The sequence below is a fragment of the Emydura macquarii genome, unplaced genomic scaffold (genome assembly GCF_026122565.2).
Source record: "Emydura macquarii macquarii isolate MOO-44397 ecotype Brisbane River unplaced genomic scaffold, CSIRO-AGI_Emac_v2 contig_2246, whole genome shotgun sequence".
Taxonomy (NCBI): Eukaryota; Metazoa; Chordata; order Testudines; family Chelidae; genus Emydura; species Emydura macquarii.
The window spans coordinates 3,002,328-3,024,013 of record NW_027132383.1 but is presented as its reverse complement, the minus strand read 5'-3'; the positions used below and the strand labels follow the sequence as shown (position 1 = coordinate 3,024,013).

General features: G+C 62.8%; 1 protein-coding gene across 2 annotated transcripts; it reads left to right on the top strand.

Annotated features, from left to right (window-relative positions):
• The first annotated feature begins 4,015 nt into the window (after positions 1-4,015).
• LOC137161098 (sphingomyelin phosphodiesterase 5-like) lies at positions 4,016-13,009 on the top strand. 2 transcript variants are annotated; one of them, XM_067560155.1, is made up of 8 exons: positions 4,016-4,151; positions 5,433-6,477; positions 7,649-7,721; positions 7,963-8,103; positions 8,971-9,060; positions 9,357-9,420; positions 9,768-9,924; positions 10,677-13,009. In XM_067560155.1, the coding sequence occupies exons 2-8, from the start codon at positions 5,569-5,571 to the stop codon at positions 10,770-10,772; spliced, it is 1,530 nt and encodes a 509-aa protein (XP_067416256.1). In that variant the 5' UTR covers positions 4,016-4,151; positions 5,433-5,568; the 3' UTR covers positions 10,773-13,009. The 2 variants fall into 2 exon arrangements, 1 of the variants encoding a protein (XP_067416256.1); XR_010922036.1 differs by lacking the exon at positions 10,677-13,009 and having other exon boundaries at positions 8,971-9,101; positions 9,768-9,852.
• Positions 13,010-21,686: the final 8,677 nt, after the last annotated feature.

The window sequence follows — 21,686 nt, the reverse complement described above, 5'->3', positions numbered from 1 at the left end:
CTTCAAAGGGCAGAGTTGGGCCCTGCAACGTGCAAAGTTGCGTGGCTGTTTTGGGCCCAGCGTCACAGTAGCCAGTGGGGGACTCCGCATCGAAGGGGGTGTTTCCAGTGGGGCTCCCCAGGAATCCATTCCCAGCCTGAAGCCAATCAATGTTTCCATCAGTGACCTGGAAGTAAATATAAAATGACCGCGCACAAAACCCGTTCTGTAGCGGGGTGAAATCGAATGGCCTGTGCCAGTAGATGATCGACAGGTCCTTTTCAGCCTTAAACCATGGGTGGCTCCCCCACCCCGTTCGGGGCAGCCAGCCCATGGCCCCACCCCTTTCACCTGAGGCCACGCCCCTTCCGCCCCCTCCCTCACCAGAGCCCTGAGCCCCCTTACCCTACCATGGCTGGAAGAGCCCCACCCAAGCGGCCCAAGCGCCTGCCCCAGCCCCAGGCAAGTGGAGCACTGGCAGCCCCGGCTCCGGAGGGCCGGGTCCTGGAGTGCTGGCTAGGTGTAGGGCCAGCCCCAGAGCACCAGCCAGGTGCCGAAGCGCCGGCCCCAGCCACCCTGAGTTCCAGACCCACGGCTGTCCCATAGCCCCCGTCCCCATCTGCTTTGGGGGAGAGGCTGAGCCAGGGGCCATGGGGACACAGCAGGAAGGGGCGGGGCCCCAGGGCCGAGCGGGGGGGGGCCCACCTGGCTGTTTGGGAAGGCTGAGCCTTCCCAGGCCTATGATACCCGCCACCCCTGCTTATCCCCGCTGAATGCGGGAGGCAGGGGTCAGCTGACCCTGGGGACTCGCACCCAGGCTGGGGTCAGCCCGGGATGCTCCATCACAATCAGTGTTTGCTTCTCTCCTTAGCTCAGTGTTCTGCAAATGCCTGCGTTGGTGTGGGTGTGTCAGCGTGAAGGTGGGGCCCGCTGCAGGGCGATGCGGAGGGAGGGTGGGCCAGTGGTTACGGCCCCAGCTGAGGACTTGGGAGAGCTGGGTTCAGATCTTTGCCACAGATTGTGTGAGTGACCTGGGGCCTGTCCCCTAGCCTCGCTGTGCCTCCGTAGCATGCGCTAACAAACAGCGCTAACAGCGCTGCCCTGCCCCGTGAGGAGGTGTGGGGAGAAATACATGATGGATCCCGTGGCCCCTGGGGCCTTGATGACAGGACCAGATAAGTGCCTTCAAACGTCAAATGAACTGGGTGCAGTATGGAGCTGGATCTGAACTTCTCAGCTGCTCAGCGCTGGAACAAGAAGGGACATGATCAAATAATGACTGGGATAGAGACGGGAAGGGGCGCCTCGTGCTCCCCATTTCATAACAGGAGACAGATGAGAAAATGCAAAGGTGGCAAATTCCAAACTGATGAAAGGAAATCCTCATTCACACGTGTAATTAGCCTGTGGAACTCATTGCCACAGGAAACTGTTGAGGTCACAATCTTAGCGTGATTCAGAAAGGGCCTGGACACTGCTGTGGATAGTGAGGATATCCTGAGTGCGGGGAGCTGGTGCTAAACAGGGGACCGAAGGGTGAGACCTTCGCTGGCCATGAGGGTCAAGACGGGGCTGGCACGGGGCTGAATATCCCCATCTGCTGCTGCAAGGTGTCTTGGACTTCTTTCCTGGAGGCAGCTGGTGCTGGCCTCTGTCAGGGACAAGAAACTGGGCTGCCCCAGCCTGGCAATTCCTACGTCCGCTGCAGGGGGCAAGTCAGGGCCACCCGGGAGGTCAAAGGAGCAGTTTGCACCCAGCCCTGCGTTTGAGAGGGCCTCCAGACTGAGTGGCGTCGTGCCCCTTCTGGTCATGCCACGCCTGAGTGGTGCTTTGCTCCCACGTGGTGGGTCTTGATGCACGGCGGAGAGAGCCCCTCAGCCCCATGGTAATTATTCTGGCCTCAGTTTCAGATTGTTCCCTGGACTCCCAAAAACGCTCTGTGTGGCTATGGGCTGACACGCTGTACCGCGCCCCAGCAGATCCCTGCTGGCTGCTCTGAGGAACAGCTCTGGCAATATGGGCTCTGCCGGGGGGGCAGCTGAAATCCATGGGGCAGACTGGGGAAGCCCTTGGGCACGTAACCCCCAGGCCCTGGCATCTGCCTGCGGGTGCCTGGCTTGGTTTTGGCTGACAAAGCGCACTCCCTGGACTGGGACCTGCCTACCTGACAGCTCCCCGCCCGCCCTGTGCCCTCCAGCCCCCCCCCAGCTGCCCGGGGGCTCAGCAGCGCTGTGGTTCTCGTGCCGGTGCCGCAGGCGCGCACAGCGCTGTACAAAGCTGTGAGGAGCCGGATGGGGGGGGGGCTGGGGGCTCAGGGCAGCGCGGGCCGGGCAGGAAGCAGCGCTGTGCACACTGCAGCTGACTTGCACTTCCCTGCAGAGGGGTGGCTGGAGGCCGCGAGGCCAGCGCTCGCTGGGAGGTTGCTCCAGGTGCGTCGGGCGCTCACTGCGAGGTCGGGCGTACAGGAAAGAAGCTGCGGGATGCGTAAGCCCCGACGCCAGGGCACAGCGTAAGGAGTGGGAGGGGGCGGGGGGTGCAGAGGTGCCTTCAGGTACCACAGGGGAACGCAGGGTCTGCCCCATCCTTCCCACTGGAGACTCTGGCTCCCAGCAGGGCTGTGCTAGCAGGCGGGGGCCGTGGGGCTCAGGGGCTCGGAGGCAGACTTGCGGAGCAGAGGCAGGTGCTTGCTAGGGCGGCTTAGATTGGATTTCCACCAACAGCAGCTTCCTTCCTGCCCTGCTGATAGGCCGTGGTGGCCCTGCTGCTTCATGCAGCACTGCAGGGCCAAATGCAGGGCGCTGGGCCCCGCCGGCAAAGGGGGACGCGCCTCCCCTCAGCCACTCGCCCCCGCCCCTTCCTCCACCCCTCAGGCAGCCCCAGAACCCTGGGCCAAAGGGCAATGGGTGCCTGCTTGTGCAGCTGGGGCTGGAGATGGGGGGAGAGAGGAAGGGGCACCCACAGCCCTGGCAGGGGGAGGGTGTGGGGAGATTGCAGGGAGTTCCTGAATCCGGGGCCTAGGAAGGGGTCATCCAGGGAACTGGGGCGGGATGCTGGGCTGGGCCTGCGACCCCCTGTGCTGGAAACCATCACCACACCCCTGACACCCCACCAGCCACCCCCTCTCCTCCGCACCGCACCGCCCAGCCCGCCCAGGGGGGCGCCGCTGTCTCCGCCGCCCGTCTGCACCCGGCCCCCCAGCGCGAACAGCTGGTCCCCGGGCGGCGTAACTCGCCCATCCCGCGCCTCGGGGCTTTGCGCGGTGACCTTTGCTGCTGCTGCCCTCGGCGCGGGGGGCACGTCCCAGGCCTGGCTGGTGACGCCGGGGCGAGGAGGGGCCTGCCGGGGCCGGGGGCAGGGGAGGGGGCCGGCGCGCCTGCTGGGGGCAGCTCTCGGGTGGGCGAGGGGGCAGGTGCTGCGGGCCGGGCGGCGTGCACTGACCCGGCTCAGCCAGCCCCGCTCCCGACACCCCCTGTGCCCAGCACGGCCGGGCCGGGCCGCCCCAGGGGTGGGCAGGCAGCGCCCCGAGCGCAGGGGCCGCTCCACCGCAGGCACCTCCTGGGGGCACCTTCCAGAGCGCGGCCCCTGTCTGCCGGCCCAGCCCCTCCACCAGCGCCGCACCCGGGCCGGGTGCTCGTCTCTGGCTCTGCTGCGTGCCTCGGTCCATGCCCCCCACCCCGTGCCTCAGTTTCCCCACCTGGGCAGTGCTGGTCTGGGAGCGGCGAGGGCTGCCGAGTGCGCAGAGGGGAAGGTTCAGCTCCCGGCCCCGGCGGTGGGGACGCGCCGCCTCCACCCGCAGCCCCGGGCACAGCCGGGCACAGATGCGGGGCGGGCAGGACAAGTGGGACTGACGGGGAAGGGCCGGCCCGGCCCGGCCGGGAGGGGTGGACATGGACAGATCCTGCCTGCGCTGCGCTGCGCTGGGGGGCTCAGCCCCAGTGAGCCGGGCGGGCAGGCGGGGGGGCGCACCGTGCCGGGGAGGGGCCGGGAGTGCAGGCGGTGCCCGGGAGGAGGTCGGGGTCGGGGTCGGGGCCGTGCCGGGGCGACCCCGGCCCTGCCCGGCTGCGGCTCCTTTAAGCGCTCGGGGCGGGGGCTCCGGCCAGGTAGCGGCGGCTCCGCTGTCGGTTTCGCTTTCGGCCGCGCTCGACAGCGGCTCCCGGCCCCGGCCGCGCAAGGTGAGAGCGGGGAGCCCGGGGGCCCTCGGGACCGGGCAGGTGGCTGCTGCTGCTGCTGCTGCTGCTGGCAGCCAAGGGGGGCGGCACCGGTGCTGGGGGGGGTAAGGACTCCCCGATGTCCCGGGGGGCTGGCAATGGAACCCGGGTGTCCACCCCCCCAACCACTAGTCCCCCTCCTGTCCCACAGCTGGGAGAGAGCCGGGGAGTCCTGGCTCCCAACCCCCCCCCCCTGCTCTAACCACTAGTCCTCCCGCCCAGGGCCGGAGGGAGAACCCAGGCGTCCTGGCCTCCCTGCTCGGGGCTCTTTGCCGCCTGCAGGACACCTGGGAATCGCTGGCCCCATGAAATGCAGCGTGGAGGGGAGTCTGGGGGTCACCAGGGGTGGCCAGGGGAGTGGGGCTGGGCCCGGTGCAGGTGGCTCAGGAAGCAGGGTTAGTAGGTCAGGGTGATGGAGCCGGACTGGGGGGGACAAGGGAGAGTCAGTGGGGGGCGTGGAGAGTGGGGAGGGGGCCAAGCTGGACTGGGGCAGTGGGAGGGCGGGGAGGGGTCCAGGCCGAGCTGAGGGCCGGGCAGGGCCGGGTGAGGAAGCTGGGCTGGCAGGAGAACCCAGGGAAGGGCGATAGGGCAGGGGCGTGGGGCCAGGCATGGGTCAGGGAGACGCAACCTGCTGCCCAGTGCAGCCCCACTTGAGCGGGGGGAGGGAGACACACGCGGTCCCTGTGCCCAGGGACTAGCCAGGCTGGTGTCCTGACACTCATCAGGGAGCCTAGCCAGAGCGAGCATGTGCAGCAGGAACCCCCCAGTGTGCCCGGGGCCCGGTCCCCTCCGTGGCCCTGCCAGTCTCTGCCTGCAGCCCGGCCGCAGGCTCTTTCCCCAGCCCAGGTTCTGTTCTGGATGGGAGGGGAGGCGGCTCACGGGCCATCTGCAGGCCCCGTCCAGGGCTGGGGGGCGTCTGCAGGCCCTGTTCTGGGGGGCTCAGGCCCAGGGACGTCTGCTGTTGCTCAGGCCCTGCCTGTGCGCTGCAGGCCTCGGCTCTTGGGGGAACCACTGCAAACCCCGTTCAGGGGAGGTGCCAGCTGGCCGCCCCCCGCCTGTGACCCCCCCGCCCTGGCGGTGCTCGGGGGCGTTTGGGGCTCGTTTGCCTGCCCAGCCTGGCAAGGCCCCACCCCAGGTACCCGGCAGGAGCAGATGCCAGTGTCCGAGCCCGTCGCGCGGCGACTCTCCTGGGCAATGCCAGGCAGCCCCTGGCAGCGCTGAGCTCTGCCCGTTCTCTCCCTGCAGCGCCTGCCCCGAGGCGAAGCCGGCCGGGATCAGCAGCTCCTCCGCCCTGCAGGACCTTGGGGCCGGTGCATTGGGAGCCCCCGGGAAGCAGCCGGAGCAGTGACACCCAGGCTCGCCTGCCCCGGTGCCGCGCAGCATGGTTCTGCGGGAGTCTCCGTTCCCAAACCGCTTCCTGAGCGGCCTCTGCACTCTGAGCCAGCGCCTGCTGTTCCCCAGCTACTGGGCCGCTGACCAGCTCCTCGCCATCCGGGAGACCACGGCGGAGCAGTGGCAGCACCAGCGCCAGCGCTGCCCCAGTTACCCCCTGCGGGTCCTGGTCACGAGCCCCTTGCTTCTGCTGCTCTTAGTCCTCTCCGTGCCGGCCGCAATCCTGGGCCTGCTGCTGTGGCTGCCCCTGCAGGCTGCCCGCCGGCCCTTCGCCTACCAGCACACCATCCTCTCGCGCCAGCCGGAGCCCTGGGAGCTGCCGGGCACGGGCAAGGCCTTCAGCTTCGTCAGCGCCAACGTGTGCCTCCTGCCCGACGGCCTGGCCAAGTTCAGCAACCTGGGAGAGATGCGGCAGCGTGTGGCCCGCGTCGGCCAGTGCCTCACGCAGGGGGATGCCCGGGCCGGCCTCGCCAGCCCCGGGAACAGCCAGTTCCCGCTGCCCTGCAAGTACGGGGCCACCGCGTCCAGCCCGCCCCGGCCGGGAAGCGGGGCCCCCCGCCCTGACGCCAGCGTGGTGATCGAGGTGCCTGACGGGGCGGGAGAAGCCGGGCTCGGGGAGGTCTCGGTGCCCTTCCCCCCGGACGCGGACTTCGTGTGCCTGCAGGAGGTGTTCGACCCGCGGGCGGCCACCCGCCTGCGCCGGTTTCTGAGCCCCTTCTACGAGCACCTGGTGTACGACGTGGGCGTCTACGGGCTGCACGGCTGTTCTGCCCTCAAGATCTTGAACAGCGGGCTCTTCCTGGCCAGCCGCTACCCCGTGCTGGCCGTCCAGTACCACTGCTACCCCAACGGCACCGGCGAGGACGCGCTCGCTGCCAAGGGGCTGCTGTCTGTGCAGGTGAGGGGCTGTGCCAGCTGGGCGCCCATGGCCCGCTCCACTCTGCCTCTGCCCTGGCCGCGCGCCGGGGTGGCTGCAGGGCGGCGTGGGTCATTCCCTCCCTGGCCTGCCCAGCGCTTCGCTGCGTCTGTGCACGCTCCGCCACTCTCTGCAAGGTGCTGGGCAGGGGCGGGAGTGGGTGGTGTAGCAGGTTAGAGCAGCGGCCTGGAAGCCAGGACTCCGGGGGTCTCTTCCCAGCTCCGCCCTGGACTCCCCGAGTGACCCTGGCTGTGTCCCTCGCCCTCTGCCCTTCCCCCGTGTGTCCCAGCTGCGGGGAGGGGAGGCCCTGAGTGTGCGCCCTGGTGTGCACACGGCACCGTTCCGCCTGTGACTCGTGTGTGCAGCGGTGGGTAGCCGGGGACTGGTTACTGCAGGGACCCCTGAGCCCCACGGGACGAGGCCCCTCAGCCTAGCCCTGTGCACGGGCAGGAGCAGACAGCTGGCTGCCAGCTATCCCACAAGCGTCTGTCCCAAATCCCAGCATCCTCTGGGCCCTGGGGACACCAGAGAGGGATCTGGGGGCTGGTGGCAGGAGCACCCCCCCTGGTGCTCTTCCCCACCCCCACAGGCCCAGCGTCTCTGCAGGGATCGCTCCAGGCTCCTGGTCCCGCTGCCCTTGGCCAGGCCTGGGAACGCCTGCCCCAGGCGTGACCCCAGCGTGGGATGGAAACTGCTGTGTTTGTCCAAGGCTTTGCCTCCTGGCAGCGCTGGGAGCAGGAGCTCGGGTGTGCGGGCCCCGCCCGCCATGCAGCAGCCGCCGGCCCTGGCAGATGGGGCTAGTGGGGCAGGCGCGGCTCAGGCTGGAGCTGGGGCTCTGACGCTGGGGGACTCGCTGCCACAGCCTGTCTAGATGTACCCCAGGGGTCAGCCCTCCCTCCCGCAAGGTGCTGGGACCTGCCAGACAATACCAGGGCATCCCCGGGTAAGGACAGGTGGGCCTGTGACGGGTGGGGGGGCGTCTCCCTGCACAGGTCCTCAGTGTTGTTTATAAGGTGAAACTGACCCTCCTTCCCTGCGGGTCTGGCTGTGGCCCTGGCCGAACGCCCCCTCCCCCCGCAATGGGGGTCCCGGCCCTGGCCCCAGCCATGGCCTTTCAGCACGTAACTGGCAGTGTTTCTGTGTGCCCCCCTAGGTCCAGCTTGGGGTGGCAGAAGGGCAGAGGATTGTGGGCTACCTGAACTGCACGCACATGCAGGCCCCAGCAGGTAAGTGTGGGGGGAGGGAGAGAACAGCCCGTCCGGACCCCCAGCCCCACCTTCCCCGCTCTGCCCAGCCTCTGAGCCCTCCCTGGGGCGGGCTTGGTGCTGCCTGGCACCCTGGGCACTGGCTCCTCGGCTGTCCCAGCCCCAGGTCCCCGGCAGCAGAGGGGACCCCATGTGTGGGGCGGGTGGGACACCCTGGGGCTGGCTGCGGGGTGCAGCTGGTAACAGGCCTGTGTCCCCCCAGCCGACGCGGAGATCCGCTGCGACCAGCTGACGCTGGGGCTCTCCTGGGTGCAGCTGTTCCAGGACATCCACGCGCAGCCCGGAGACGTCGTCGCCTTCGACGTGTTCTGCGGGGACCTCAACTTTGACAATTGCTCCTCAGGTGGGGGGCTGGGCCCGGGGGGCAGGGGGAGCCCCCAGGGATGGGTGAGGCGGGAACAGCCTGGCGGGGCGGGGGTGACACGGTGTCGTGAAGTCACAGGGTCTGGTCTGGGCCCAGCGTGTAAACCCGCCCCGTGGGAGTGACCCCTTCGGCGTGCCAGCCCAGGCTCCGGGGCTGGGTCGTCGGGCCCCAGAGAGCCTGCCCCTCTCTCCAGGGCTGCCTGCAGCGTCTCCAGCCACGCCAGACCCTGGCGGGAGGCAGGTACCGGGCCCTCCAGAGCGCGAGGCTCTCTGGGTATCCGCAGCGACGCTGCTGGCCTTTGCTTAGTCCCCTGGCCCTGGATCCGAACACCCGTGGGCTAGCCCAGAGAGGCAGGTACGCCAGGGCCATCCTGCCCAGCGCCGCCAGGAGCTAGCCCAGGGTGGCGGCTCTGTCCAGCAGGAGACAGCATCTGGGTCACTCCGAAGGGCGGCCCTGAGCCCAGCCAGCCTGCCGCTTGGACCTGCTCGGTCCCGGGGACTGCCTGTTGTCTCCCATCCCTGGCCCCTCTCATGATCTTGGGTTGCTTCAACCAGTTAGTTAATGACCCTGCCCCTTTCCAGCCGGACAGCGAGGTGACACGGGCACCCGGCTCTCCGGCACTGTTCCAGGAGCAGCAAAGCGTGGAGGGAAACTGAGGCACACACAGGACTCAAAACCGTTACAGAAAATTCCCACTGTGTCACCCAAGAAGCAGGGAGGGGTGGCCAGCAGGCGGGGGGGGGGGGGGGGGCAGTCTGCAGGGGCAGTGGGTGAGGAGGGGGAGGGGTGGGCTGCGAGGGAGGGGGAGGGGCAGATGGGCCCATTCACTCTGCGGGCTCTTTCCAGGGGATCACTTGGAGCAGACCCACGAAATCTTCCACCAGTACCAAGACCCGTGCCGAGCGGGGCCGAGGCAGGACAAGCCCTGGGCCATAGGTACGTGCTGGCCGGGCCAGAGCTGCTCCCTCCGTCTGAAGGTATCTCAGGAGTATCTAGTCCCACCCCCCCGCTCGAAGCAGGACCAGCCCCGACTACACCATCCCAGCCAGACATCCGGATCCAGCCTTTGGCAGCCCAGGGTGACACACCTGGGCCCTGGGGTTCAGAGGCCCGGCTAGCCTCGGCCTCCCCCCGGTCTGTGCTGACGTCCCTGTGGGGGGTGGGGGTGGGTGAAGGAAGATGGGGGGATGGCACAGTGGGGGCGGCTCTCACTGCAGCTCACGTCCCTGCAGGCACCATGCTGAACTACCTGGAGATCCACGACCAGGCCGTGGCCACCCCAGCGGGCCTGAAACGGTAACGGCAGGTCCCAGAGCCTGGGGGGAGTGAGTGTCCAGGGGCCCTGGGGGTTCCAGAGCAGGGGGGGAGAGCGTCCGGGGGTCCTGCAGGTTCCAGAGCACTAGGGGGTGGGGGGAAGCACCCGGGGGCCCTGTGGATTTCAGGGTGCTGGGGGTCAGAGGGGCGCTCAGCCCAGGTCCGAGGCAGTCTCTGCCCACGCCTCCGCAGAGGGTAATGGGACACTGGGGCTACCCTGTGCATGGCCCTGCCGTGCACCACCCCCCCCCCCAGCCCCCCGCTCCTCCTCTTCCCCCGCCACTGGGCCCCTCAGCTCCCCTGCTGATGGCTCCCCATGTGCACCCCAGGGCCCTGGAGCAAGAGGAAGGCAGGCGGAAGTACCTAGCGGGTCCCATCTTGCCGGACGGCCGCCCCGACCCCTCTGCAGCGGGGGGCCCCTGGAAAGGACGCCGCGTCGACTACATCCTGTACCGCGAGCACCCTGCCCCCATCAGCCTGGCCACGGTGAGTGTCCAGCGGGGCCCCGGCTCCCTGCCCGGCCTGGGGTAACCCCATTGCAGCCCACGGCCCTGCCTGGGTCTGTGGAGCGAAGGGCAGGAGGGTGCAGGGGAGCTCCCAGCCAGCACAGGGCAGGTTCGGCCGGGCGCCCAGCTCTGAGGCCCGCCTGACTCAGAGGCCAGCTGTGGGGGTCTGGTAGGGCCGTGGGGGGCTGGGCTGGCTGGGGAGGTGGCTGGGGCAGATCCCCGGGTAGCCACACTCTCTGCATCGGCTTCCTCGGGGGCTCTCAGCAGCTCTCGCGCTCTGGGGGCTTCGTGGCCCAGTGCCATGGGGCCAGGCTGCAGGGGGGCTGGCCTCGCGGAATCACTGCTCGCGGGACGGGTGACTTGCTCAAAGAGCCAGTCCGCATGGTCCGGGCCTGGGGTTTTCTGCTGGCTCTGACACTGACGTGCTGCGTGATGCTGGCTGGGCCCTCGGCCCCACGCCGGGCTGTTTCCTGCCCTGCAGTGGGGGACGGAGCTTGGCCTGGCCATGGCCGGGAAGGGGAGTGAGCTGAGTTGTGTTAGTGCTCAGCCCATGGTGACTACGAGTCCCAGCCTGCCCTGCTCTGGCTCAGCCAGGCCTGGATGCACTGCATGCTGGGATATGTAGTCTCAGTCGTGTCCCCCCCCCCACACATACACACATTCTCCTGGGGGGCAGGGAGGTGGCCTGTGTGCTCCCTGGGCACTGACCCCGCTGTCCCTTGCTTTGCCCAGACGGTGGAGAAGTTCTCCTTCATCACCCAGCTGGCCGGCTGCTCGGACCACCTGGCCGTGGGGCTGCGGCTGCTCCTGAACCCTGTGCCGTGGTGACGGCAGCGAGTGTGAATCCCGGTGTCCAAGGAGGAAAGTGGATGAAGAGTCCTTGTTAGGGTGGGGCTGGGCAGGGCCTCCCCCCTTGTTGTGTCCTCTTCCTTCCCCCCCGGACCTGGACAGGCTGCGAGGCCAGGGCCCATGGGGCTGGCCGGACCGAAGGGGCCCCTGGGACTTTGCAGGGCTGGATGGGGCAGGAGTCACCCCTGGGGCTCTGCTGGTCCCGTGGGAGGTGGATCTGTGCTGGCCAGAGCCCGCGGTCAGTGTCCCAGGAGGGGGACAGCCCCGGCACCTGGCTCCCGGGCTGGCGGGGGGCCCAGGGCAGGAGGCTGCTGCTCAGCTCTGCCCCCTCTGGCCGGTGAGACCCAGCACCGATGGGCCTGGGCTCGGGGCTGCAGGGGAGTGTTGGCGGGTGGGGAGCTGCCTCTGCAGACCCCAGCCACTGCAGCAGGACGAGGGGCCGGCTACTTCCTGGGCCGGCTACTTCCCGGGCTGCCAGCCGGCTTCCCCACCCAGCTCAGTGCCCCCTGCCCCATGGGTCCAGCCGGCTCCGGGGCCACCTCCGAGCCAGGGTGCTGGGGTTTAGCTGGCGGGCGCTGTCCGTTCTTGGCTGCGTGTGTGTTCTCCCAGTGCGTGTGCGGTCCCAGCTCTGCACAGATCGCTGGGACCGCGGCCCCCGCCGGGATTACCAGCGAGACCCGAGATCCGGTTCAGTAGCGAAGGCTCCAGGCCAGTTTTATTGCCAGCGAGGCACTTAACACATGGCTGCCCCGGCAACGGACTGGCTCCGTCACTGGCGGGATGTTCCAGCCTCACTCGGCCACGCAAAGACGCTTCCTCTTCCGCACACCGGGACAGCCCAGCTGCGAGGTGCCCCTCTGGCGCGGCCAGACACCAGCCTTCACCTGGCACAGGATGCTCTGCTCTGCTCCATGCGTCTCTGTCCGTCACGTTGTCATTCTGGCCTTCCCTTTAAGGGGGGCCGTGCGTACTCCTGAGCCGCGGGGAGGGAGCTTGTCCCATTCCTGGGCGCAGGATGTTCTGGACCAGCTCCCAGGACGCGCGTGTGCCTAGCGCTTCTTGGGAAGGTGGGGCCGGGCTCTGGGCCCAGCCTGATTCCTGCTAGCTTCGCCCTCGACCGGCAGGGCCTGGCTGAGACTTCAGCTCCAGCCTCCGGCCTCGTCTCTCACACGAGGCTCGTGTCTCAGGGTCTCACTTTCTACTAGCGCCGGGGCTCCCCCGAGCTCTGGAGGGAAGGCTGGGACCCTCACCTCCCCTGCCAGCGTGGGACGAGGGCAGCTGGGGTGGCCCTGTCTGGTGGGAGCCGGGGACACCTGCCTGCGCGGGGGGGCGGCGTGAGGCGTGCAAATGCAGGCATGGCCCCTGGGCGCCAGAGACCCACAGTAGGCCACGGGGCCAGTCTGCCCCCCAGCTGGGCAGAGGGCCGTCAGCTGGGCCGTGGTGCCGGGAGGGGCCTCCCCATGGCTCTGGTCTTCCCAGCCTTAGCACTGTGCCCCCCAGGGGGGCGGAGGGGGGCTGTGGAGCTGGACTCAATAAAGCTTTCACTACCACCGCCCTTGTGTGTGTACCAGGGCTGCGGGGCTGGGGTTGATTCTCCTCGGACAGCTGCAGGCTGGCACAGAGCTACACCCCAGCTTTCAAACAGCCCCCGGAGGAACCCTTCAGGGCCAGGCCCCCAGGGTCCTGCGTCCCCCCGTCCTGCCCAGCACGGCCCTCGAGATAGACCTGGCTACAGGCCCATCCACAGCCCCGGGTCCAGCCCAAGCCCCTTAGCCGCGTCTCCGGGCAGGCTGCCCCGCGCAGAGCAGGGTTTGTCAGTCGGCCGGAGCGCGGGGGCCGGAGGCTGGGACAGGGAAGCCAAGGTTCCTGCATGGACCATCCTGGCCGAGGCCAGGGTCAGAGCACCCAGCCAAGCAACCTCCGCCTGTCCGCGGCAGTGCCGGCTGATCGTGGCCCTGTGTCCCCGAAGACGGGGCTTATCCCAGCCATGGCCCGTCAGCTCCGTTGAGTTCACAGCTCCGGCCTGCGGGGAGGTGTCGGGGTTCAGCCCTCGGGGCTCCTGTCGCCCTCCCGGATCCTCCACTGAGCCAGTCCCCCTTTGCCCTACCCTGGCCTGTCAGTGACCCAGCACCTCCCGGCTCCCGCTCTGCCCCGGGGCAGCGGCACCTTTCGCCCTGGGTGCGGCAGTGGGACTCTGACGATTCATGCTCTAGTTCCAGTTTCCGCACTTGACCGTGGCGTGCTGTCAGCTGTTCCTGCAGCGCCGTGTTTTCTTGGGCTGACTTCCTCAACTCTTCAGTCAGGGTTTTAGCTACGACAACGAGCGCACGTAAAGCAGCCCAGCGTTTCTTCTGTCTCTGTGACTTGTTCCCATGGGAGCAGCAAGCCTCCACATGCTCCTCCAGCCCACGGGTTTTTACCCGGGTTAGCCACAAAAGCTTCCGTATCCGAGACCGGTGCTAGCGAAAGGAGAGCGGGAGTGGCAACCCCTCGACGCCTGACTCACAACACGGTCCTGAGACGACATCGTGCCCTACTCCTGCAGCCAAATCCAGCTGCAGCTTCGCCCAGAGCCGTGCCAGACAGGGTGCTACCCTGCTGACAAGCAGTGAGAGAAACCCTTGCACCGTACGCCTCAAAAATCGTCTCATCACAGCTGATGGATCCCGCCCAGGGACGCTGGACACTGTGTGATCAGACACGGCACGCCCGATGTGCAGATCGATAAGGTTTAATGTGCGCGGTTTTCTATAGACAGACGCGTTAGATACAAAGCTCACTGCAGTATCTCACACTCACAGCCTGGAGAGCTCAGCAGTTCTCAGGCGGCTGCACACAGGAGCGGCTTTCTTCAGGGGCCCCGCCAGGGAGTCAGTGGATCCTCTGCTCCAGCCGGCAGCACCTCCCCCCCAGTCAGGTGTTGATGGAGCGCCCCCCCTTTGTCAAAATAGTGACTACTTATACTCGTCCATAAACAACCCTCACCTAATTCTCTCTCTCATTATCATATATGCTAATTACCTACAGTGGGTTTCCACCCTTTGTCAAATGATAAGTGGGGTCATCAGAACAGCTAGTGATAGGCGGGGTGTCCATAAACAACCCTCACCTAATTATCTCTCTCATTATCATATATGCTGTGATACGACCCGTGCCCAGGGTAGCCACCTGATAATGCCAAGGTCAGGGCAGGCTGCAAAAGGAGAGCGGATTCTCCTCACGCTGGTGGGTGACACTGAAGCCCGGCTTCCCAACCAGCCACGAACTGCTTCTGATTACCCCACGCTGGATATCACGAAGCAAAGGGGCTGTGCCCGGCAAGCACAAGCAGCCGGCGCCGCGAGGGTGCAGCGGTTTGTTCTGGAGACAGTGGATGGGGGGGGGGGGGGCAGCTGCCCACAGCCCCCTTCACTGCATTTCAGCTCCAGGCTCCCAAATCAGCACCAGGCCCAGCAAAGAGACCAGTTACTCAAACTCTCTGCTCTTTGCTAAAAAGGTTCCCTCTGACCCCAAAGGGTCAGCTACAGCACCAGATCAATATAAGTTTGGATCTTACCTAAAATGCCATGCTGTAAGCCAATCCTTTAGTGTCTAAACTAAAGGTTTATTGTAAAATGAAAGAAATAAACCATGAGAGAAATGTTAAAGGGTTAAAGTAAATCACAGATATACAAATGATTAAAAGTCCATATACTACAGGTTTCTGGAAGAAATGTGGATTTGCAATCTTGTATAGTTTCCTCTGGTTCACATCCAGTACCTGGATGGGTCTGAGTCCTTCGGTTCAGTTGGAAGATGAATTGTTCCAGAGATAGGTGTGTGTCTGCAGACTGGACAGGAACAAAGACAAAGATGGATGTGTGTGTGTGTGTGTGTGTATATATATATCTATATATATATATAAACAAATGGAAGAAAGGGGAAGTTGCTAGTAATGAATATAAATCAGAAGTTAGGAATTGTAGAACATTGATAAGGGAAGCCACTGGCACAAGGAGACGGTTATGTCCAGCAACGTTAAGTACACTAAGGAAGTTTTAAAAAAAAAATATGTTAAGAACAAAAAAGAATCCTGCCAATGGTATTGGTCCATTACTAGATGGAAATGGTAGAATTATCAATAATAATGCAGAAAAGGCAGAAGTATTCTATAAATAGTTCTGCTCTATATTTGGGGAAATCACAAATTATATAGTGTCATCATATGGTGATGATAACACTCTTTCCATTCCACTAGCATTAGGTGGATGTTAAACAGAAGCTACTAAAATTAGACATTTTTTCAAACAGCAGGTTGAGATAACTTGTTTCCAAGAGTTTTAAAAGAGTTGGCTGAGGCGCTCACTGGACCATTAAGGTTGATTTTGCAATAAATCTTAGAGCACTGGGTAAATTCCAGAAGACTAAAAGAAAGCTCATGTGCTAATTTTTAAGAAGGGTAAATAGGATGCATCAGGTAATCATACGCCTGTAAGCCTGACATCAGTCCTGGGCAAGATAATGAAGTGGCTGATACAGGACTCAATTAATAAAGAATTAAAGGAGAGTAATATAATTAATGCTAATCAACCTGGGTTTATGGAAAATAGATTCTGTCAAACTGATTTGATATCTCTTTTAGATGAAATTACAAGTTTGGTTGATAAAGGTACTATGGTTGACAAATAGCCTTTTGTACGATGTTTGAGTTGGTACTGCAGGACATTTTGATTAAAAACTAGAATGCTATAAAAGAACTGTGGCACATATTAAATAGATTAAAAACTGGCTAGCTGATAGGTCTCAAAATGTAATTGTAAGGGGAATCATCACTGAGTGGGTGTGTTTCCAGTGGGGACCCACAGGGGCTGGTTCTTGACCCTAGCTAGTTAACAGTTCTGTGAATGACCTGGAAGAAAACATAAAATTATCACTGATAAAATTTGCAGATGATACAAAAATTGGGGGAGGATAAATAACAAAGTGGCCAAGTCACTGATTCTGAGAAATCTGGATCGTTTGGAAATCTGGGCACAGGCAAACTCTGCTTTTTAATACAGCTAAATGTAAATGTCTCTGGCTAGGAACAAAGCATGCTGGCCATTCTTGCAGGCTGGGGGACTCTATCCTGGGAAGCAGTGACTCGGGGGTTGTGGTGGAGAATCAGCTGAACATAAGCTCCCAGTGTGATGCTGAGGCCAAAAGGACTAAAGCGATCTTGGGATGCACAGACAGGGGCATCTTAGTAGGAGCCGGGTTTTACCTCTGGGTTTGGCACTGGCGCAACCGCTGCTGGAATCCTGGCTCTTGGTCTGGTGCCCGCAGATCATGAAGGATGTTGATAAATGGGAGAGGATCAGAGCTGAGCCCTGAGAGTTATGAAAGGATTATATCGTGATGGACTCCAGAAGCTCCATCTGTTTAGCTGAACAAAGAGAAGGTTAAAGGGTGACTTGATCAGAGTCTGAAAGCACCCACTGGGGCAAGACGCATTTAGTAACGGGCTCTTCGGTCCAGCAGGGCAAGGGCTAACCCCATCCAATGGTGGGTGTGGAAGCTGTACACAGCCAGGCTGGAACCAAGGCGTGCGTGTCTAACAGGGAGGGTGATTACCCATTGGAACGATTTCCAGAGGGTGTGGTGGATTCTCGTCGCTGACAATGGTTCAGACAAGCCTGGCTGTCTGTCTGACAGAGCTGCTGTTCTCTGGGGGCAGGTCCCCGGCCTGCGTGGTGCAGGAGGTCGGACTAGCTGGTTACAATGGAATCGATGAATCAAGACACGCATGTGGTAACTCAAGAGGTTTAAACCAGTCCCGCCCCAGCAGCAGTGAGCTCTGCTCAGCACAGTCAGCAGGGGCTGAGAGCACAGAGGGCCCCACTGATCTCGCTGGGGTGGGGTGTGGTCATTTGCAGGGAATACTTGGGCCCAGGGAGCAGGATGATGTGGCTTCTGTTCAGCGGGTGCACAGCCCTAAGCTAACACTGCCCCAACCCTAATCATGGCCTGGGGAGGAGAAGAGGCCATGGGGGGGGGGGAACGACTGGGGAGTAGCCCCCCCTCACACCCTGCAGTGGCGGCTCCTGTCCCAGCTCCCCACTCTCCGCTTTGCAACCTGGTGCATGTGGTCACAGTGTCACTCAGCTCTGAGCCAGCCTCAGCCGGCACCAGGTCACACCCCGCCGCCCCTCCGACACCAGCTGGGCCAAACCGGAGCAGGGAGCGCTGCACAAGGGCAGCCAGCGCACACTGGGACTGGTTTCTGTGGGTGCTGCTGCACCCACGGACACGGGCGAAAGCCATCCCAGCCAGAGGTCAGAGGCGTTAATGTGAGCCTGTCGCTGAACAGCGCCAAAGGAGATGCCAGCAGCTAGCGCTCAGGCACTCAGTGCCCTCGCAAACACCCCCAACAACCTCTCTCCTTTTATCACACACACGGGAAAAGAGGGACAGCGCTGGACGTTGTCAGGTGTTAGTCAGGCTGCCTCTGTAACAGCGCCCTTTGTTCCCGTCCCCTTTAGCCAGAGACATGTTAACAGGGACTCTTCCCCCGTCTGACCACCTCTGAGCTGCTGTTAACACTGGTAATAACCAGACACCCTAGAAATCCATTTGCCCCAGAAAAATACGGATTTCGATGGTGTTTTATCGGAGAATTCCGGTTTTTTATTCCGGAAAGCTGGGATCCCGGGTGATAACTGTGCTCTGAGGGGAACAGAGAAGTTAGCTGCACTGGGCTGGGCTGTCACTGGTGTTGGTCCGATCCTGTTTCGTAGAGGACAAAGCAAGACAAACACACAAAGGGGGAGAGAAACGCACAGCAGAGCCAACGCAGCTTCCGTCTCTGGTGCTGCCTGCTACTTGCACCCTGCCTGCTGGGAAACCACCATCTCCAGTGGCTGACGATACGCCCACCACTAGTCAGCTCATTCGCAGTCTAGCAGCACGCTCGGATTCCCAGCTGACGCTGCGCTCTCACATAGCCGCATCCGCGAGTGACACTTCCTCCCAGCTCTGCTTGGCTAGAAATCTCTGTCCCATCCTGGTGGGCAAAGCCCTGGCCTCAGTTATTCATGCCTTTGTCCCCTCTCGGCTGCGCTCCAGCAGTGCGATGTGCGGGCACAAAGCCGGCCTCACTCAGGAAACTCCAGCTAGCTGAGAAAAATGCAGCGTCTCCTCAGCGACACAGGCTCCCGCCAGCCCATCACGCCTGCCCTCCGTTCGTACCCACACCATTTCAAACCACCTTCAGAGCCAGGCCCAGGATACTAACACGTTGTCTAAGACTCCGGGCTGGAGACCACAGTCGCACACTTTGTTCTGGTGGTGCAATGGAGCGCTCACAGTAAGAGCAAAGCTCGTCGGTGCAAGAGACAGAACTTTCTCCGGGGCCCGTCGGAGACTGGAATGACCCCCTGTGACCCATCCATGCCTAAGGCAGCCCCCCTGAAAATGCCAAGGGCAGGGCAGGCTGCAAAAGGAGAGCAGATTCTCCCAAACTGGTGGGTGGCACTGAGGTTAGATTCACCAACCAGGTACCAGCAGTGCTTCTGCTCCCCCACACTGGTTATCGACAAGCTAAAACAAAAAGAAGTTACACAGCCCCCCTTCGCTGCATTTCAGTCTCTGGCTTCCAGTCAGCCATGGAAATGAATGATTGAATAAAGAGATACGCTATTAGAACTCTCTCTCCTTTACCAAAGATGTTCTCCTGAGCCCCGAGGGGTCAGCCCCATTACCACCCCAAGATAAGTTTGGATCCTACCCAAAATACCACGCTGCCGGCCAACCCTTTAGTAACTAAACTGAAGGTTTATTGTAAAAGGGAAGAAAGAAAGGAGAAGAGAGATGTTAAATGGTCCAGGCAATCCGACATGTACAAGTGACTGTAAAGTCCATGGATATCAGATTCGCAGCAGAACTGTGCAGTTTGCAGCCTGGTCCCGCCCGTCTGGTGCACACCCGGTACCTGGACGGGTCTGAGTCCTTTGTTCACAGCTCCAGTTGTAGGTGAGTTGATCCAGACATGGTGAGAAGCAGGAATGAAGACAAGATAGGGATGGTGCAGCTGCCTTTTATGTCCCTTTGCCATGTGGCTTATCCCAAACACAGCCCCAGAGCACATGGCCGGGAAAAGCCTCAGGTGCCCTGTCTGTAGGCACGTCTTTACGTGCCCTGGTGGCCCGTAAGGTGCAGCCCCTGGGTTCTTTCACTGGATTCATTGGACCTGTCAGTTCTCTGGATGGGCCATTACGCAGGCTCAGGGCTGCTGTCCTGCTGTCTGGGGCGTCGCCCAGGGACACTGCACGAGCTGAAATGCAGACACGCCAGACACGTCTATTTAGAACTCGTCATACAAACCTGACATCCATGTAAACATGCTTCTCAATGGCAGCGAATTCCTGCCATGGCCCATCTCAGCCAAGTCATTGTCATTGGGCAATATGGATCCCAATAATATTATGCATGGTCACCCCTCATCCTGACAGCCTCACAGCCCCTCCCCAGGGGCTAAGGACCATCCCAAACCGCCCCACCTTCCACTTCCAGGGCCAGGTGCATTTCTTTGACTTGCTTCTTCTAACAGAAACACAGAGCAACGGGTAATTTACAGTAATGGCGCCCGTCTGCCAGTCGGAGCCGGCGGCAACACGGGCCGGGGTCAATCGAGCCCGAGCCCCCACCCAGTGACCTGGGGCAATCACCCCCCACCCCCGGGCGCCTCTGCAGGCAACACATCCCCTCTCGCAGCACAGAGACCGAGCGTGGAAGAGAAGCTGAACAAAAGGGGAAATGACCCGGCCTGGACGTGGGAAAACCCCACAGGCAGGATTCACAGGCATAAAACCAAAAGCAAAACACCCGCATGGGGCAGCTTCCTTTTGCCTCAGGCTCTAAAGTTCAGCAACGAGAAGTTCCTTTAAGGTGCCCCCCCGGCATCACAGCCCCCGGCCCACTCACAGGGGAAGGAGGCAGCTTGCTCACACGGCTACCCACAGGTTGCTGCGCCAGTCGCCTGCTAGCCACCCCGCCGCACACCCTCACCAGCTACCACCTGCTTCACACTATGGCCCGTGCGCGTCCGGCCAGCTCTCAGGCTCAGACGGCTCCTCGGGGTCGCAGCTCCTCGGGGTGAGGCTCAGGCTGAAGCGGGCAGGAGCCGGCGCGATCCCACAGCAGATGAGTCCAGCTCCGGCGAGCACCTAACAAAACAAAAGCCTCCTAATGGACTCTTAATTAGCCCTGTCTTTGACTGGGGGAGGGGGCGGTGAAACCCTGCCTGGGGCTTTTAGGCAGAGCCCCCACTTCCAGGCAGGAACACCCGTCCCCACTTGTCTCCACCGTCCCAGGGCGCTGGCGTCCGAGCCCCTGGCTCAGCCAGCTCCGTTCAGGTGACAGCCACCTTTCAACCAGAGCAGGCTAAGCACAGACCTGCTGCCCTGGGCTCCTACAATAACGAGAACGTTTCGTCCCCCGGCATTTCACACCTGAGCGATTTGTTACCCACCCGCAGCCTGTGGCACAGCTGTCCCCTTGTGCGGGGCGGCTGGGCCCGTGCAAATACAGTCTGGCCCTGCCGCTGGCCACATCCGGGGGATGTTAAAAAGCCAAAGTCTCACAGCCCCTAGCAAAGCAAGACACTCACTGGCTGCAAGCGCGTCTCCCTGCACCGGGCGGGCGGGCGAGGTGGCACCCGTGTGCTCACAGCTCCCTCGGACACTTTGACCATGCACACAGGAAAGCTCTGCATATCCCCGGGGACGGGAGCAGGGTACAGCTCCAGGGGCCCGTGGGGCTGCCGTTGAGGTAAGGCTCGGGGATGCCCCTGGCACTGGGGTGCTGGGCAGAGACGGGCTGACCCACCTCTGCTGGGGGCTCTCACTGTTAACGTCTGCAAAGGACCGTGGGGGCCGGAGGCCGGTCTCGCTGCTGCTTGGGCCCCGAGCCAGGAGCAGAGAAGGGGGAGCCCAGCCCTCCGAGGCCCTGCTGTCCTGGGCCTGAGGGGGTTGGGACCAGACTCAAAGGCACAGCCCCCCCTTTACCACAGCCTCCCTGAATCCTGCTCCTTCCGCAGGCCCGGAGCCACGAGTCCCCCCAGCAGGAGCCAGCCATGGAACCTCTCAGCCCAGCCTTTCCCTGCCCAGCACCTCTGCCAGGGGAGCCTCTGCCCAGAGCCCAGCCAGTGCCCCACCAGCCCCCCTGCACCCCCAGCCTCCCTCCTGCCCCTACTTCCCCTCCAGTTTCCTACGCAGCCCCATACCACACAGCCGCTGCCCCCGCCACTGTCCTGGAAGCAATGGGAGGTGCCAGCCTGGCTTCCCCAGGCAAAGGAGGTAGGCAAATGGCTGCCTGGCTCTGGCCCCTCTGGGGCCATGGGGAGACGGTGGCCATGGGAATGAGCGACAAATCATGAGTCTGAAGCCAGGAATCCTGAGCTCCTGGGGAATGTAACCCGCCAGCCTGCATCCCAGGAGGGGCAGACCCCCTGCCTGGAGACTGGGCCCAGGGAGGAGCTGGTGGGTGAGGGAACAGGCTGAGCTTTGTCCTCGCTGGGGATGCTGGTTGCCCCCATGCCCAGCCTCCCCGGCCTGCTTGGCAGAGGCAGCAGCTACCCCCTAGGCCATTGCTACAGTAGACCAAGGCTGTGGTGGTGTGGGCAGAGGCTGGAGTAAACTGAGGAGTTTTGATTGTGGATTTTGGTATAGGCACAGGGGTCACAGCACCTTATACAATCCTTGATGGAATCTCATAAACCTGGCCACCAGATGCTCTTTGAAAGCAGATTGGCCTGAATTAGCCAAAACAGCCCACTAGTGGCAATGTATGGCATAGTTTCAATACCTGAAGCCTAGGTTGTCCTCTGGAATGTAAGAAAACCTTGCAATACAGGAAGCCATTCTATAGTGGGAATTT

What these genes read in the sequence shown, in the direction of transcription:
- LOC137161098 (XM_067560155.1), top strand. Translation starts at nt 5,569, where the DNA reads ATGGTTCTGCGGGAGTCTCCGTTCCCAAACCGCTTCCTGAGCGGCCTC. An exon ending in AGGGGCTGCTGTCTGTGCAG is followed by an intron (nt 6,478 to 7,648) that starts GTGAGGGGCTGT and finishes GTGCCCCCCTAG; the next exon opens with GTCCAGCTTGGGGTGGCAGA. An exon ending in CCCCCATCAGCCTGGCCACG is followed by an intron (nt 9,925 to 10,676) that starts GTGAGTGTCCAG and finishes TGCTTTGCCCAG; the next exon opens with ACGGTGGAGAAGTTCTCCTT.